The 19,272-nt window shown below is 40.4% G+C and overlaps 1 protein-coding gene across 1 annotated transcript in view; it reads right to left on the bottom strand.

Moving 5' to 3' along the window:
• Nucleotides 1–19,272, bottom strand: part of LOC138980435 (DENN domain-containing protein 3-like) — a 56,012-nt gene that overhangs the window by 23,641 nt on the left and 13,099 nt on the right. Inside the window, exons 7-14 of the mRNA XM_070353314.1 lie at nucleotides 16,874–16,982; nucleotides 15,368–15,565; nucleotides 14,452–14,592; nucleotides 14,022–14,221; nucleotides 10,123–10,233; nucleotides 8,822–8,918; nucleotides 4,574–4,728; nucleotides 1,301–1,460 (exon numbers count right to left, since the gene is read on the bottom strand). Coding sequence (XP_070209415.1) covers nucleotides 1,301–1,460; nucleotides 4,574–4,728; nucleotides 8,822–8,918; nucleotides 10,123–10,233; nucleotides 14,022–14,221; nucleotides 14,452–14,592; nucleotides 15,368–15,565; nucleotides 16,874–16,982 — 1,171 coding nt within the window. The remainder of the gene's footprint in view (nucleotides 1–1,300; nucleotides 1,461–4,573; nucleotides 4,729–8,821; nucleotides 8,919–10,122; nucleotides 10,234–14,021; nucleotides 14,222–14,451; nucleotides 14,593–15,367; nucleotides 15,566–16,873; nucleotides 16,983–19,272) is intronic.

Here is a 19,272-nt window from a genome sequence, read left to right as displayed (position 1 = left end):
GTGTAATCAGCCACCTGCATTTATGGCAGAATTATTTCTTTATTTGGTGTTTTATGTCGTTTTCAACCACGAAGGTTATATCGCGACGGGGGAAGGGGGAAGATGGGAATTAGAGCCACTTGTCAATTGTTTCTTGTTCACACAAGAAGGGCAAAGCCCATACGACTCACATGCTTTACACATTTTTCCTACCAAAATACATGTGACCTTGACCCAAGGTCAAGGTCATCCAAGGTCATGCAACACAAAGCTGTTAATTCAAGACATAGGAAGTACAATGGTGCTTATTGGCTCTTTCTACCATGAGATATGGTCACTTTTAGTGGTTCACTACCTTATTTTGGTCACATTTCATAAGGGTCAAAGTGACCTTGACCTTGATCATATGTGACCAAATGTGTCTCATGATGAAAGCATAACATGTGCCCCACATAATTTTTAAGTTTGAAACAGTTATTTTCCATAGTTCAGGGTCAAGGTCACTTCAAAATATGTATACAATCCAACTTTGAAGAGCTCCTGTGACCTTGACCTTGACGCAAGGTAAACCAAACTGGTATCAAAAGATGGGGCTTACTTTGCCCTATATATCATATATAGGTGAGGTATTGAATCTCAAAAACTTCAGAGAAAATGGGAAAAATGTGAAAAATAGCTGTTTTTTAGGCAACATTTATGGCCCCTGCGACCTTGACCTTGAAGCAAGGTCAAGATGCTATGTATGTTTTTTGGGGCCTTGTCATCATACACCATCTTGCCAAATTTGGTACTGATAGACTGAATAGTGTCCAAGAAATATCCAACGTTAAAGTTTTCCGGACGTCCGGACGGACGGACGTCCGGACGGACGGACGGACGGACGGACGACTTGGGTGAGTACATAGACTCACTTTTGCTTCGCATGTGAGTCAAAAAGCACTAATCAAAAATTTGCTCCAGGGGCTTGCAACGTAGTACAATATATTACCTTACTGGGAGAATGCAAGTTTCCAGTACAAACCTCCCTCCTCCCTCCTCCTCTTTTTAGGCCGCTGCGCCCACCAGTCCCGTCGCATATATAGCCAACTTGGCTCCTGCGACGTACTATACCAGAACCAGAACCAGAAGGACTTAACATTTCTTACATACTGCTTGACTAAAATCTTTTCAAAAATTGACTATATTCTATACAAGAAACACGATTCGAACCCGTGACCCTAGGATCACAAGTCCAGTGCTCTACCAACTGAGCTACCAGGCCCCCAACGTTGGACTTCAGCTACAGGCAGCGAAAGGGCTAAACAAAAGCAATCATAATCACCTCCAGAGACTTGCTGAGTTGAGCGATACACGTCCTGACGTACGCCTTGGGGTCATTGAGCGTGGGAAGACGAAAATACTCAAACTCTCGCGGGGCCAAGGTGGTGGTGGAAAACGTCGAGATGGACACCTGCTTTCGTAACGGTTTGCGGAATTGCCTGCTGTTAACGCAAGCAAGCAGAGTATCAAGAATTAAAAGACAGAAAAGGTAAGTTTATGGAATGTTTGATTCAGACATAACAAAGTAAAATAAGTATGCAAGTATCAAATACAGTGGAACCCCCGTTTTAAGACCTAAAAAAATCTGAGAAAACCACGCTTTAAAGACCGGCACGGTTGGTCTAGTGGTAAGGCGTCCGCCCCGTGATCGGGAGGTCGTGGGTTCGAACCGCGGCGGGGTCATACCTACGACTTTAAAATTGGCAATTCTAGTGGCTGCTCCGCCTGGCGTCTGGCATTATGGGGTTAGTGCTAGGACTGGTTGGTCCGGTGTCAGAATAATGTGACTGGGTGAGACATGAAGCCTGTGCTGCGACTTCTGTCTTGTGTGTGGCGCACGTTAAATGTCAAAGCAGCACCGCCTTGATATGGCCCTTCGTGGTCGGCTGGGCGTTAAGCAAACAAACAAACAAACAAACATGCTTTAAAGAATCTTAAAATATGGGTACATTTACAGAGGATTTGAACAGAAGGTCTGAGAAAAGAGGGTCTTTACACTTTCTACCCCACCTATGTTGACCAAGGTTTTTTTTAGCCAAGACCAGCTGTGCTGCAGCAGGTCACTCAGGATTGTAGTAACTGTGTAGCAACTGTGTATTAACACGATGGAATGTAGGCGTTAGATCGACGTTACAGGAAGCGACTGAAGTGACTGTGTGTACGGATGTATCCGTACCAGGGAGACAATGAGTTAAAAGAGTGGAAGTCTGAAATATGGGGTCTTAAAAGGGGGGTTCCACTGCACAAGAAAGGCAAGTTTATGGAAAATGTTTAATTCAGAAAAAAAACAGTGAAACTGCCTTCTAAATAAAACTGAACTACCTGCTGTAAATGTAAGCATGCAAGTTTCACGAATCAAAAAGCAAGACAGGCAAGTTTATGGAATGTTTATGGAATGTTTATGGAATGTTTATGGAATAATTATGGAATGTTTATGGAACGCAATTGCTATTTAAATAATAATAATAATAATAATAATGATAATAAAGTAGATGTGTACTGCCGGGCAGTACATACCCCAAGCGAAGTCGTCCATCTGTGTGTACATGACTCACTCTCTCTCTCTCTCTCTCTCTCTCTCTCTCTCTCTCTCTCTCTCTCTCTCTCTCTCTCTCTCTCTCTCTCTCTCTCTCTCTCTCTCTCTCTCTCTCTCTCTCTCTGTCTTAAAATGTGTCATCGATGACGTGTTTTCATACTTGCTAATGCGGCAGGCTAATCATGACGTCAAATTGAAACTTCTTGAAGTCTCTCAGAAAGGGACATGAAAACCATGTGGGGGTTACTGGTTTGGGCTGAAAAAAAACCCAACTCCACCTAAAATTCAAGCACCTATGGGGCTGAATTATGCAGCATAAATTGTGAAACATCAGGATATCTCACACTTTCAATTCTGCCATCATGTCAAATCTGACAACAAACCTACCCACAAAATGTCATAAATATCGGTGTAGAATTGAGACTTAACGGTTTTTAACTGCCAAAAATAAGTTTTTTTGACTGGAATAGTTTGTCTTGAAATTCAGTTTGGGACAACGGACCCACCCACTAAATTTCATAAAGATAGGTGAAAATTTAAATGTAACGGTTTTTAACTGCCAAAATTATGTTTTTCTTCTGGAAAAGTATGGAGTGAAAATCAGTTGGGGACAACGAACCTACCCACAAAATTTCATAAATATCGATGAAGAATTGAGATTTAACGGTTTTTAACTGCCAAAAATAAGGTTTTTTGTCTGGAAAAGTATGTCTTAAAATTCTGTTTGGGACAACGGACCCACCCACTAAATTTCATAAAGATAGGTGAAGAATTGAAATTTAACGTTTTTTAACTGCCAAAATTATGTCTTTCTTCTGGAAAAGTATAGAGTGAAAATCAGTTGGGGACAACGAACCTACCCACAAAATTTCATAAATATAGGTGAAGAATTGAAATTTAACGGTTTTTAACTGCCAAAATTATGTTTTTCTTCTGGAAAAGTATGGAGTGAAAATAAGTTGGGGACAACAAACCTACCTTTAAAATTTCATAAGAATCAGTCAAGAAATAGGATTTAACGATTTTTTAACAGCCTTGACACTGAACATTTGATAAATCATTGGTGATGTCATCATAACCCAGTCGTTGTAGTTGTCGTCGTAGTTGTTGGTGTTGTTGTTGTCATGTTCGTTGTCGTGATTGTTGTTGTTCTCGTGTTGTTGTTGTTGTTGTTGTTGTTGTTGTTGTTGTTGTTGTTGTTGTTGTTGTTGTTGTTGTTGTTGTTGTTGTCGTCGTCGTCGTCGATGTCATTTGTTGTTGTTGTTGTTATCGTCGTCGTCGTCGTCATCGTCGTCGTTGTCAGAGGTTATTTCTAAAGATTTCATTGATAGTCTTTGTTCTCGTCACCAAGACTTGCTAAGAACAAGCTTGGAACAGCAAGAGTTCCAAGAACAAGATTAGAACAACTCATTACATCATTACCATTTGTATTTAGAACACACTTTAGAAAAAAACTCTTCAGCTACAAACCAGTCACCCTCACATTTCCGAGGTGTTTGTCTAAACCACTTACTGAAATGTTTTGAGGTTTAATGACCATACACATGTTGAACCGGTGAGTGTCTTCCGCTGCTTAATTCGCAAATAACTATTTTATTAAAGTCCGCTTGAAACGCTCAAAGATGAAATTCCATGTTAAAAAGTGACAAAAGTTTCACATTTTCCCGTTGTAACAGCTTCCGATGATATTATATGAAAATTCTGATCCTCTGAGAGGATTCCCCGAAACAAAATCAGTTTGTACGCCTAATTTTAATAGAATTGTCCAAACAGTGTCGCTAATATTGTGCTAAAAGATGAATTCTAGAACAATGTTCACAGACAGACACCACTTGGCAAAAAAATTTTCAGTGCTGGGAGATGAAAAAAAAAACTACCTTGCTACGCGCGGGCTCCGCCCGCGCTCCGCTTGGATAATAAATCACTTTTTCAGACCTGATTTTCTCAGATTTTGGAGGTCATAAAAAGGAGGATTTACAGTACATTAGTTCCACAAAGGGGTTGGGGGAAATATCTTACCTAATTTTGCTCCTGCTGTTGACAGCAGCAGTGTCCACCAAGCCGCCGGCTTTCTTTGCCCAGGGGCGCGTCTTCATTTCGTACTCGGACCAGTAGTCCACACGCTTGTTCAGCCGCTCCTCTATGAATGTCTTGAACATGTCCGTCGCAAGCACCTGTCAATACAGTTCAGTAACAACAAGGTAAAGATAAGAAAGGTATGTTGTTGGAAAGTTTCATTATTGACAAAACAAAACGTTACGCAGCCCTGGTCGCAACCACCTGTCAATACAGTCCAATAACAACAAGGTAAAGGTAAGAAAGGTATGTTGTTGGAAAGTTTCATTATTGACAAAACAAAACGTTACGCAGCCCTGGTCGCAACCACCTGTCAATACAGTCCAATAACAACAAGGTAAAGGTAAGAAAGGTATGTTGTTGGAAAGTTTCATTATTGACAAAACAAAACGTTACGCAGCCCTGGTCGCAACCACCTGTCAATACAGTCCAATAACAACAAGGTAAAGGTAAGAAAGGTATGTTGTTGGAAAGTTTCATTTTTGACAAAACGTTACGTTACGTTCACAGATATATCAACCCAGCGGTCTTTTAAGCCCACAGACAAAAAATAATAAGAAAAAATTTAACAAAACAAAACTGAAAGTCCAACAAAAGGTGTACTCGCCTTTGGCTAGTGATTCTGAAAATGTACTATCCAGAAAGCAAAATTTACTAGCCAAATAAACAATTTTGTGAGCAGCTTTACATTAGTTTACTCACATTTGGCAAGTAGATGAACATATCTACTCGCCAGTTACATGTTTCTACTCTTTCTTTCTTTCTTTCTTTATTTGGTGTTTAACGTCGTTTTCAACCACGAAGGTTATATCGCGACGAGGGAAAGGGGGGAGATGGGATAGGGGAAAGGGGGGAGATGGGATAGAGCCACTTGTTAAGTGTTTCTTGTTCACAAAAGCACTAATCAAAAAATTGCTCCAGGGGCTTGCAACGTAGTACAATATATGACCTTACTGGGAGAATGCAAGTTTCCAGTACAAAGGACTAAACATTTCTTACATACTGCTTGACTAAAATCTTTACAAACATTGACTATATTCTATACAAGAACCACTAAACAAGGGTAAAAGGAGAAACATAATCCGTTAGTCGCCTCTTACGACATGCGGGGTGCAGAGAAATAAGGATGTGGAAAAGAAGACTTTTGGTAAGTGAAATAAAGGTGATGGATCCAGTCAGATAGAAATAAGACAACAAGAAAAGAATTGGAAAACTGCAAGGAATAGTAGGGAGAGTTTTCTTGGAGGGAAATATAGGTGAAAGGACTGGTAAGGCAGAAATAAGACAAAAGAAGAGAAGTAAAGGGGTGGGGTAGCTCTGTGGAAACATTCCCGCCGCGTGAAGGCGACCCCATGGGAGCATGTTTCTACTCGCCATGGCCAGTTAAATACTTGCCACTCTCAGACCTGTTACATTCACAGATATTACATCGACCCAGTGGTCTTTTAAGTTCACAGATAAACAACTTCTTCTTCTTCTTCTGCGTTCATGTGCTAAAACTCCCATGTACACTCGTGTTTTTGCACGAGTGGAATTTTACGTGTATGACCGTTTTTACTCCGCCATTAAGGCAGCCATACGCCGCTTTCGGAGGAAGCATGCTGGGTATTTTCGTGTTTCTATAACCCACCGAACTCTGACATGGATTACAGGATCTTTTCCGTGCGCACTTGGTCTTGTGCTTGCGTGTACACACGAAGGGGGTTAAGTCACTAGCAGGTCTGCACATAAGTTGACCTGGGAGATCGGAAAAATCTCCATTCTTAACCCACCAGGCGGCAGCGACCGGGATTCGAACTCACGACCTCCCGATTAGGAGGCCGACGTCTTACCGCCCCGCCACTGCGCCCGTCTAGATAAACAACAATTAGACAAAACTTATCTTGACAAAATGTTCAGCCGCTTGCAGGGAAGACACAAGCGAATGAAGGTAAGGGAGACCCATAACCATTTTCTGGTCATAAGGGAGGAGGATGTTGAAGATGCCGAGTGAACACAGAAAGGAAAGAAACTTGCATAAGTTTTGCACAGCTATATCGTTAAAAACAACAACCTGAACTACTCCGGTCTGTCCCTCAGAGTACAGTACCCAGCAAAAGAAACGCAACTCATGACACCCAGCTGTATAAACCCAGTCCCCCAGCAGAGACACATTCCGCCATCCAGACCATTCAGACATGCATCACTGATGTTAAATCTTGGATGGTTGATAACAAACTTAAGCTGAATGATGATAAGACTGAAGTCTTACTGTGCAAAAAGAAGAACACTACATTTTCCTCTCCCCAACCTGTTTCTGTTCAAATAGGCAACACCGACATTCTTTTCTCACCATCAGCTAGAAACCTTGGATTCACCCTTTCATCTGACATGACCCTTAACAAACATATATCTTTAGTCTGTAGAGCAGCTTATTTTGAGCTTCGTAAGATCAGCACCATTCGCCACACACTCTCCTCTCAAACAACTAACACTCTTGTCTGTGCCTTTGTTCTTTCTAAACTTGACTACTGCAACTCTCTTCTCTCTGGCTGTCCTCTGTACCTCCTGCATAAACTACAAAAAGTCCAAAACTCGGCAGCACGCCTCATTCTCAAAGCACGAAAACGAGATCACGCAACACCACTTCTTCACACACTGCACTGGTTACCTATTCAAGCCCGCATTGACTACAAACTGTCTACCCTCTGCTTTAACTTCTTTTCTGGTTCGTCTCCTGCTTACTTCTCTGAACTCCTCACTGTCTATTCTCCAGCAAGACAACTCCGTGCCTCTTCTGACTGTCGCATCCTTACCATTCCACACACCAAAACCAAAACATACGGACAACGCACTTTTACTTTCTGCGCACCCACACAATGGAATTCTCTCCCCTTCCACATCCGCCACTCTCAGTCACCCCAAGCATTCAAACGAGCACTTAAAACGCACCTCTTCAGGAAATACAACCCCTGATTTTGTTTTCTCAGTCCATCAGTAGGCTACATGTAGTGTTATTTGTTGTTTTAGTGATTTTTCACCACCTATTTTATTCATGTTTTTATTACTTAGTTAGTGGAAGAATCTTTTGTAATGTATGTTTGAAGGTGTATGCTTTTAATTAAGCGTTGTTGACTATGAATGTAGATGTAAATGCTTGTATAACTGTGTTTTAATTTTAGTGTTATTTGTTGTTTTAGTGATTTTTCACTACCTATTTTATTCATGTTTTTATTATTTAGTTAGTGGAAGAATCTTTTGTAATGTATCTTTGATGGTGTATGCTTTTAATTAAGCGTTGTTGACTATGAATGTAAATGTAAATGCTTGTATAACTGTGTTTTAATTTTAAATGTGTCAAGCGCAAAGAGCATAATTCTAAAGTTATGATGTTGCGCTATATAAATGCTCATTTATTATTATTATTATTATTATTATTATTTGCGCCCACTGTTGCAAGTGATTGTTCGTAATTTTCAAATGGTAAAATATGAACCAGATAGTGGGCGCGAATGAGTTGCGTTTCTTTTGCCGGGTACTGTACACTCACAACCTGAACTACTCCCGTCTGTCCCTCAGAGTACACTCACACTCACAACTTACACGCAGCCAATCCACCCACCTCATGTTATGAATATTCACTGTTGTAACGTTCTCACAAACATTCTCAAATGATAAACCGGCCAATAAACCTTTTCGGCATCTGAGCAGCTCTCGCAAGATATCTGTTATGCTTTGAAAGTAGCAAGAACTACGAGCTTTTTGGCATTGGCAGCTGTCGAGAGATATCTGTTATGCTTTGAAAGTAGCAAGAACTACGAGCTTTTGGCTTCGCAGCTGTCGCGAGATAACCATACAACATGTCATTGCTATGCTTTGAAGTTTGCGAGAGCTTGCGAGAACTTGGAAAACCGATAGGGTCTATTGCTGTATTAATGTCTTAGCTAGTCTCAGCTTGCTATAACAAAAACTCTTTATGCATAAAAGTCGCTTGTTCATTTCAATGCTTGTTATTCCCTCAGGTGCCAGGAGTCTGTTTGCACATAACTCTCACTTACTCTGTTGCACAAGTCATATGTAATTTAAAGCGCTTACTTCCCTTTATTTTTCAGATTTTTTTTTTAAAAAGGCCAAAAAAGGCCAAAAAAGGCACAAAAACATGCAATACAACCAAGCAAATGTGTTAGCTGATTAAAATCTTCTCTAAGTTACCTTCTCATAGAACGGTCTGTCTGGAGCATTAACGCTGTCCATGAAAGTCTGTTTGTTGAACTGCCGTAACTCCACACGAAGAACTGTCATTACACCTCTGCAAGTAACAATTAAAATATTACATGTGAATGAAAACGATCGCCTGAAGAGACGGGCGCAGTGGCGTGGTGGTAAGACGTCGGCCTCCTAACCTGCTAGTGACTTATCCCCCTTCGTGTGTACACGCAAGCACAAGACCAAGTGCGCACGGAAAAGATCCTGTAATCCATGTGAGAGTTCGGGTGGGTTATGGAAACACGAAAATACCCAGCATGCCAACTCAATGAAAGCGGAGTGAAGCTGACTATGCTCTCAGAGTATAGTTTGGGGAACCCAAATGGGCAAAAGAGCTCACACGTTACCAGAAAATTCTGGAACGCTGAAGAAGAAGAAGAAGATCGCATGAAGCACAAGAATCACCTTTGAAGGTCAATTCAGTCAAGCAGGGTTGACATTTTTGAGCTCAATTAATAGCCCTATATAAACTGCTATGGGTACAGAATACAGAATACAGACAATTTATTGCCCAAGTTTGGGAATTTGTTTTGACACGCGGTTATCACTCCATTCACTCTAGCCAAGCACACCCAACATACGCAGCTATAAAACATAAATAAATAACTGTATTGGTGAGTACAGTATTCCTTTGTTTTTTAACTTTATAAACAGGCATGAAAACTGAAAAAAAAAAAAAATACTGAAAACAAAATTCGAAGGCGCGTAGTGCCAAGTTTCGCAGGCGCGTAGCGCCAAGTTTCGCAGGCGCGAAGCGCCAAGACTTCTAGGGGGGTCCGGGGGCATGCCCCCCCGGAAAATTTTTTGTTCAAGGGTGCAATTTGGTGCAATCTGGGGCTATCTGAGCCTTAAAATTGGATTCAAACATGGCCCCAAAACTATTTTACTATAACTATGACTAGGGAAAAAAAAAAATTTTTAAAAAAAATTTAAAAAAAAAAAGGAAAAATACTGAAAATAAAACAAAATACGGTTTATTTTTTTCAAAAATACGGAAAATACGGAGAATTTTCATGCCTGATAAATAAATTCAACGACATCAATTACAAAATTGTTGAAATTACTTATGTTTTATAGCTGCGGTAGGAACAAAATTATTACCAATAGGTTTTCTGCCCCCTTACCTAAACAAGTTGACCATAAGCTCTAGGAAAGCAAAGCACACACCACACGCACACACACACACACACACACACACACACACACACACACACACACACACAATAATACGTTTTCTGCCCCCTTACCTAAACAAGTTGACCATGAGCTCGAGGAAAGCAAAACTGATCTCCGTGTTGAACTGTAGACACTTCTTCATGCGGAACGTCCTCTCCTGCTCTATGTCGTAATAGAAAGGCCTGAAAGTACACGTAAAATGATGGATACAATTTGATGTGTATATGTAAAGTGCATGTAGAAGTGCTTGCAATCTAAACATAGGGTGTGCCTGTTTGTATTCATGTATATATTATTGACGCCTATATAACCCAGAATCAACTTCTGAACGGGCGGGGATGTAGCTCAGTCGGTAGCGCGCTGGATTTGTATCCAGTTGGCCACTGTCAGCGTGAGTTTGTCCCCACGTTCGGCGAGAGATTTATTTCTCAGAGTCAACGACAATGACACACACTACAGACAAGAAGTTAGCAGCTTTGTGGACTGGTGCGACGAGAATTACCTGGACTTGAACACAGGAAAAACTAAAGAAATGATTTTTGACACTAGAAGAAAAAAGGTAGCACACAAGCCTATCGTGATAGCTGGTGTTGAAGTCGAACAGGTTGAAAGCTATCGCTACCTAGGTGTAGTGATCGACAACAAGCTGTCTTGGCATGCCAACACTGACCAAATCTTGAAGAAAGCGCACACGCGAATGTACTGTCTAAGGAAGCTTAGATCGTTCTCTGTTCGTAATGACATCCTGCAAATGTTCTATCTGTCCACTGTTGGTAGCGTGTTGACATATGCATGTGTGTGCTGGGGGGGTAACCTTAGTAAACAGGATAGTGACAGGCTAGAAAAGCTAGTCAAGAAGGCTGGATCTGTTGTAGGCAGGAAACAAGAGACCATTGAATCAGTTTGCCAGAGACGACTGACTGACCGACTGACCTCAATTTTGGCTGACGAGACACACCCACTGAAACCTGAATTTGACTCTCGACGCATTGACAGGAGTGGTAGACTGAGGGCTATGGTTGCTAGAACGTCACGTTTCCGCAATTCTTTTGTTCCCAGAGCTATCCATGCTTTCAACCAATCACATGTTAGAGGCCTCTATCATGTTTCTCTGTCATAATTATTACTGTACTCTGTTGCTGGGTTATCTGTAATGTATGTATTTTTAGTAACTGTATTACCGTAGCCCAAATGTGCGGTGTTCTAGTCGACATGTGGTGCTTTGTAAACCTTGTGTGCGCGTGGATGTGGAGGTGGACTCTTGGACGTCTTTTTGTTATTGGAATTATGGTTTTTGTTAAATTGTATTGCTGTTGCTGTTGTTGTGTGAGTGAGTTGTGAGTTGGCAGACTTGACTTGACGGATGACTGTTTGCGTTAGTGAGACTGTGTTTAGTATGCATTCTTATTCTTTTGATTGGAAATGAGTATTGTTACAACATAATAAAAAGGCTTATACTAGTGATTACTGTGTGTGATACATGAAATGTGATATGAATGCTGTTTTTATATTTAGTCAAGTTTTGACTAAATATTTTAACATCGAGGGGGAATCGAGACGAGGGTCGTGGTGTATGTGTGTCTGTCTGTCTGTGCGTGTGTGTGTGTGTGTGTGTGTGTGTAGAGCGATTCAGACTAAACTACTGGACCGATCTTTATGAAATTTGACATGAGAGTTCCTGGGTATGAAATCCCCGAACGTTTTTTTCATTTTTTTGATAAATGTCTTTGATGACGTCATATCCGGCTTTTCGTGAAAGTTGAGGCGGCACTGTCACGCCCTCATTTTTCAACCAAATTGGTTGAAATTTTGGTCAAGTAATCTTCGACGAAGCCCGGACTTCGGTATTGCATTTCAGCTTGGTGGCTTAAAAATTAATTAATGACTTTGGTCATTAAAAATCGGAAAATTGTAAAAAAAAAATAAAAATTTATAAAACGATCCAAATTTACGTTCATTTTATTCTCCATCATTTGCTGATTCCAAAAACATATAAATATGTTATATTCGGATTAAAAACAAGCTCTGAAAATTAAATATATAAAAATTATTATCAAAATTAAATTGTCCAAATCAATTTAAAACCACTTTCATCTTATTTCTTGTCGGTTCCTGATTCCAAAAACATATAGATATGATATGTTTGGATTAAAAACACGCTCAGAAAGTTAAAACAAAGAGAGGTACAGAAAAGCGTGCTATCCTTCTTAGCGCAACTACTACCCCGCTCTTCTTGTCAACTTCACTGCCTTTGCCATGAGCGGTGGACTGACGATGCTACGAGTATACGGTCTTGCTGAAAAATGGCATTGCGTTCAGTTTCATTCTGTGAGTTCGACAGCTACTTGACTAAATATTGTATTTTCGCTTTACGCGACTTGTTATATGTTATACTCTTACTTTCTCCCAAGCGCAAGACAAATTCTTCTATGAAAATTGAAGCCAATAAAATTTGAGTTGAGTTGAGTTGAGTTGATAATTTCCATATGGATTAATAAATTTGAGTTGAGTTGAGTTGAGTTGAGTTGTGTGCAGACTCTCCTCGGTGTTCGAACACCCCCGTGTGTACACGCAAGCACAAGACCAAGTGCGCACGAAAAAGATCCTGTAATCCATGTCAGAGTTCGGTGGGTTATAGAAACACGAAAATACCCAGCATGCTTCCTCTGAAAACGGTGTATGGCTGCCTAAATGGCGGGGTAAAAACGATCATACACGTAAAATTCCACTCGTGCAAAAAACACGAGTGTACGTGGGAGTTTCAGCCCACGAACGCAGAAGAAGAAGACCCAGAATCAACTTCTGAACACCCCTGTGTGCATGCATGTGCACCATAAAAATCCCAAAAGTGAAAGTCTCAGAGCTTGGAAAAACAAAAACATGCATGCAGGAAAAAGATTTTGTTTAAAAGAGTCTAGTCCTATAGTTACATGTACTGTGCGGCAGCTCATTTCCCCCAGTGAGAAAGCAGCCCGAATACACATCAAGGGCAACCTCACAGGACGATATTATTATTATTATTATTGTGATCATTTTTTTATGCGCCTAATCTAGATATAGCCCTAGGCGCTTACATATTAATTTCTGCCGTTTGAAATGGAATTTTTTACAGACAGACAGACAAACAGACATTTTTTACACACAATATATAACACATTCACATCGGCCAGTAAAGCTCAGTAGCCTATTAGGCGAGCATTCACCTTTCACGACCTTTATTCCAAGTCAAACGGATATGATACCAATACCAGAACAGTGAACCCCCCCCCCCCCTTTTAACACCCCCCCACACCCCCCCCCCCCCAATTTAGGACTTAACTCTCTCCCTTTTCAATCAATCAGTACAGTTCTAAGCGCAGGAATTTTTTATTTTTTTTATTTATTTTTTTTATTTTATGCAATTTATATCGCGCACATATTCAAGGCGCAGGGATTTATTTATGCCGTGTGAGATGGAATTTTTTTACACAATACTTCACGCATTCACATCGGCCAGCAGATCGCAGCCATTTCGGCGCATATCCTACTTTTCACGGCCTATTATTCCAAGTCACACCGGTATTTTTGTGGACATTTTTATCTATGTCTATACAATTTTGCCAGGAAAGACCCTTTTGTCAATCGTGGGATCTTTAACGTGCACACCCCAATGTAGTGTACACGAAGGGACCTCGGTTTTTCGTCTCATCCGAAAGACTAGCACTTGAACCCACCACCTAGGTTAGGAAAGGGGGGAGAAAATTGCTAACGCCCTGACCCAGGGTCGAACTCGCAACCTTTCGCTTCCGAGCGCAAGTGCGTTACCACTCGGCATCCCCAGTCCTTTTAATAAACTGTTTTTCCAGTTGTTCCATTCATAACCTCTGTAAATTTCAAGACTCCCTCTTTTGGAAGGCCTGATTTTCTCAACATTTTGTAGGTCTTTAAAGTGGGTTTCACTGTACCAATCTCACGTTCTCTCAGCCCTCACCTCTGCACGTCAAACAGCTCAAGCTGGAAGCGAACTCTTTTGCAGATTTTCTTGAAGAGCGTGGCCGATTCCTGAGGAATGTCAGGGATTGTCTCCCTGTCCAGGAAGTTGATGACGCTGCTTCGTCGCTGAATGGTGGACGACTCGGAGATGACAGTGATGGTGCCATCATCAATGTTCACCACCACCAAGCCGTCAATCTGAAACAAGACTTGATTACAACCTAGTGCAATGTGTTAGTAATATTTCCTGGTTTGAGGTTAATACGTTCTAACATAACAAAATATAGTGTGCTAGCTCTTCCAATTGCTCACAGCTTGGGCGCATGCGTGCGTGTGTTTATGTTTGTGTGTGTGTGTGTGTGTGTGTGTGTGTGTGTGTGTGTGTGTGTGTGTGTGTGTGTGTGTGTGTGTGTGACCTTGACCCTTACCTGTTCGACAACGTCCAGGTGTCGAGTGTGACAGCCCATCATGAACGTCCCGGGGGCCTCCATGAGTTCCAGCGATGACGCCGACAGGATCGGCACGTACGTGTACCGCCAGCGAAACGGCAGGATGAAATACAGGAAACACTGGGAGAAAAACACCGGCAACATGCAGTGGTTATTATTATCCAATTTTGTTATTCCTCCGAAAACGGCGTATGGCTGCCTAAATGGCGGGGTAAAAAACGGTCATACACGTAAAATTCCACTCGTGCAAAAAACACGAGTGTACGTGGGAGTTTCAGCCCACGAACGCAGAAGAAGACAGAAGAAGATCCAATTTTGTTGTATAGACAATGCTACATTAAAACACCATTTGCTATGCTGAAATATCCACACAAAAATTAATTGCTACACTTGATGTTTCACAAGGGTTGCCAGGTCTGCAATAGAGAAATGGAAAGAAAAAAGAAAACAGTTGCACGGCTAGGATTCGAACCCACGACTTTCTGCTTGAGAGGTCTGTGTCTCATCCACTAGGCCATTGCACCCGTCTTAGCACACTCGGGGGCCGAGTAGCTCAGTGGGTACAGCTCTTGACTTGCGATCCTAGGGTCAAGGGGGCCGAGTAGCTCAGTGGGTACAGCTCTTGACTTGCGATCCTAGAGTCACGGGTTCCAATCCCCACTGGGAGAGACACGGGTCAACTTTATGTGCAGACTCACAGACGGTATCCATGTCCCACCCCTGTGGCACGTAAAAGACCTCGGTCATTCTCCCATAAGAGCAGGTGGCTGATGACACCTGAACACGCACACACCTGGGGAGCGCGACTCTTGTTGCTGCTAGCTTTCCACTGGGAGGAAGCGACCCAAATTTTCCAGCATTGGGATAGTAAAGTAAAGTAAAGTAAATGTAATACCTCCATGACCGTGGTGAGCAGAGCATAGTTGCTGGACACGAAGACGATCCGCTGCTCCATCAGAACGGCGGAGATGATGCGCAAGACGTCATCGGCATGGAAACACAGGAAGACGAGGTGGAGGGGGATGTCGTTGACGGGTTTCTCGGGACACTCAGCAGGGAATAGGAACACCGACAGGTTGTACACGCTCATTTCCTGTCGAAAAAGCAAAAATTTCCGAACCACAAGGCGCATTGTTGTAAATGTAATAGTTGTTACAGTAGAACCCCCCTTTTAAGACCCCCCTTTTAAGACCCCCCTTTTAAGACCCCCCTTTTAAGACCCCCCGATTCAAGGCTCCCTCCTTTTTAAGGCCTGGTTTTCTCAGATTTTCTGTTCATAACCTCTGTGGGCGGGGATGTAGCTCAGTCGGTAGCGTGCTGGATTTGTATCCAGTTGGCCGCTGTCAGCGTGAGTTCGTCCCCACGTTCGGCGAGAGATTTATTTCTCAGAGTCAACTTTCTGTGCAGACTCTCCTCGGTGTCCAAACACCCCCGTGTGTACACGCAAGCACAAGACCAAGTGCGCACGAAAAAGATCCTGTAATCCATGTCAGAGTTCGGTGGGTTATAGAAACACAAAAATACCCAGCATGCTTCCTCCGAAAACGGCGTATGGCTGCCTAAATGGCGGGGTAAAAAACGGTCATACACGTAAAATTCCACTCGTGCAAAAAAAACACACGAGTGTACGTGGGAGTTTGAGCCCACGAACGCAGAAGAAGAAGAAGAATAACCTCTGTAAAACTACCCCCATTGTAAAACTACCCCCATTGTAAAACTACCCTCATTGTAAAACTACCCCCATTGTAAAACTACCCCATTGTAAAACTACCCCCATTGTAAAACTACCCCCATTGTAAAACTACCCCATTGTAAAACTACCCCCATTGTAAAACTACCCCCATTGTAAAACTACCCCCATTTTAAGACTTCCTCCATTTTAAGACCCAATTTTCTCAGATTTTCAGAGGTCTCAAAGTAAAAGGGAGGTTCTACTGTATCCCCACTTTCAAGGTCAAAACTAAGAAAAATTCACACAATAGACGCTTCCTGTGTATTGGCCGCAAGTCAAAGGAAGTTAACAGAGAGAAATACATTTTCTCCCCGATGTGCGGTGAAATCAAAGAGTCTGCATTCTGAGAGCTGTTTGACCTTGTGACCTCATTTTGACCTTGTGACCTCATTTTGACCTTGCGGCCTCATTTTGACCTTGTGACCTCATTTTGACCTTGTGACCTCATAGTTGTCTCAATCTGTTATAATCAAAAAAGTTAATAATACATTTTCATTTGATTAAAATACTTATCCAACTCACCATTTCAGCGTCTTAGCAGTTTGACTAAGGTCAATGATGTGAGTTGGAGTACTAGTAAGAATATGTAATTTAATTGTCAATTTTTTGCTAAAAAAGCAAACAATGCGTTGTCTGTTTAAAAAAAGTGGCAAGTGCGACAATGCCTACCACTACAACACTTCCAGCGGGAGGGGCAGGGGTCATGGTCATGGTGTAGGTGAAGTCTTTGACAAAGGTGAACATCTCCTCCATGTCTCGTTCCACATGGCCGATCATGCTGCAACAAGCACACTGCATTTGCAAAGACACAATACACACACACCAAACCAAACAGTCAGATTTTGTCAAAGCATTTTCTGGCAAGAATATATAGAGTGTAACCCCTACACGCACACACATCCACCCACTCACACACACACACACACACACACACACACACGATACACATGTTATACACCCCAGGGTTGTAGTGTAGTAGACTATTTTCTTTGTTCTCAGGAACTAATCAAGGATGTAATACATATGAAAGTAAAAGATTTAACTGTATATTCAGATCATTGTCCTTTAGAACTAAGAATTCGAATTCCGTTCAAAAACAAAAATGCCAATGTTCAACCTAACATCAATTGTAAACATAATAAATGTTCAATTAATAACCAAGGAAAAGCAGAAGATATAATATATCAGTGGGACAGCAATTCACAAGTTAAATTCAAACAGGAGTTAGACACACGAGACATGAAACATTTACTTCAGAACATAAACTACGAAATTGAAACAATGCATACATGTGAAGAGAAATATTACTCAGACGAGTGTGTTAACAATTTAACAGACAAAATAACAGCAATGCTAAACACGGCTGCAAAACAATGCTTGAACAAGAAAATCAAGAACCGCAATTTTACGAAAAAGAATAGAAAACATAAAAAATGGTTCGATAGTGACTGTTTTTTACAAAGGAGAGAATTAAAATCATTATTAAATGCTCTAAATAGATACCCTTATGATGTAAATTTATGTCAGAAATACTACTCAAAAAGAAAAAAATACAAAGCAGTTTTAAAGAAAAAGAAAAGGATTTTTAAAGATAATTTAGTAAAGAAATTGAATGACGAATTTAATAACGATCCAAGTGCTATGTGGAAAACTCTAAAAGATTTAAAGACGATGGGTGAAGTCAATACAACTAAAAAATGTGCAATCAATCCAATGAAATGGATTGATCATTTAGAGAAATTGATAGGAACAGAAACTAAAGTTTCTGATGAAAGAAAATACATAGTAAATGAGGAATTAAAGAAGATGCATACACATTGTTATACATCTATTTTAGATGACCCCATAACAGAGAAAGAATTAAAAAAAGAATGTAAAACGTTGAAAAATAAGAAGTCATCCGGAAAAGATAGAATAACCAATGAAATAATAAAAGCAAGTTTAGATCATATGACTAAAATATTAGTTAATCTATTCAACATTATTCTTACAAGTGGTAACTATCCCACAGAATGGAAGACTGGAATAAGTGTACCATTGCATAAAAAAGGAGATCCAATGAATCCGAGTAACTATAGAGGAATCACTCTTAGTAGTAATTTGGGAAAATTGTTTTGTAAAATCATAAATTCAAGAATCAACAACTTTTTAGAAAAAAAGAATATTTTGATAAAAGAACAAGCTGGGTTTCGAAAAGGATACCGAACGATGGATCAAATATTTATTCTGAAGAAAATTGTAGACGATATTATCAATACTAAAAATGGTAGATTATATGGATGTTTCGTAGATTTTCAAAAAGCTTTTGATAACGTTTGGCATGATGCACTTTTACTTAAGATATACAAAACCGGCATAAGAGGTAAATGCTACAATATAATCAAAAACATGTATATTAATACAAAGATATGCACACAAATGCAAGGTGGATATTCACCAGATGTATTGGTTAAAAAAGGAGTACATCAAGGAAATACATTAAGCCCAACTCTTTTTAATATTTTCATTAATGATATAACAGATGGAATGCCTGACGTTGATTCGCCATACATTAACCAGAATACAAAAATAACGTGTCTGCTGTATGCAGATGATCTAGTACTTCTTTCAAAATCAAAAATAGAATTACAAAATAAGTTAGATTATCTAAATAACTATTGCCTACAGTGGGGTTTAAAAATTAACATAGAAAAAACAAAAATTATAGTATTTTGTCATATAAATCCAAAAATGCACACAATATTTAAATGTGGAACTGATGTAATCAAAGTAACAGATCAATATAAATATTTAGGGGTCATATTCAACAAGAATGGAAATTTTGATACAGCTCAAGATCATTTAAGTAAACAAGGTAATAAAGCAGCACATTCCCTCCGCAGAATTTTCAGCAATCAAAACGTGCAAATAGACACAATGATACATTTATTTGATTCACTTGTAAATCCGATATTAACATATGGCGCTGAAATCTGGTATCCGTTTACGTTTAATAATAAAATAAAACAAACAAATACTGATCATTTCTTTGGATCATGTTTATCTAGCAAAAATCCTCATGAATTTGT

This window comes from Littorina saxatilis, linkage group LG11 (genome assembly GCF_037325665.1).
Source record: "Littorina saxatilis isolate snail1 linkage group LG11, US_GU_Lsax_2.0, whole genome shotgun sequence".
NCBI classification, from domain to species: domain Eukaryota; kingdom Metazoa; phylum Mollusca; class Gastropoda; order Littorinimorpha; family Littorinidae; genus Littorina; species Littorina saxatilis.
Note: the sequence above shows the minus strand (reverse complement) of the source record. Positions and strands in the feature narration are given on the sequence as shown.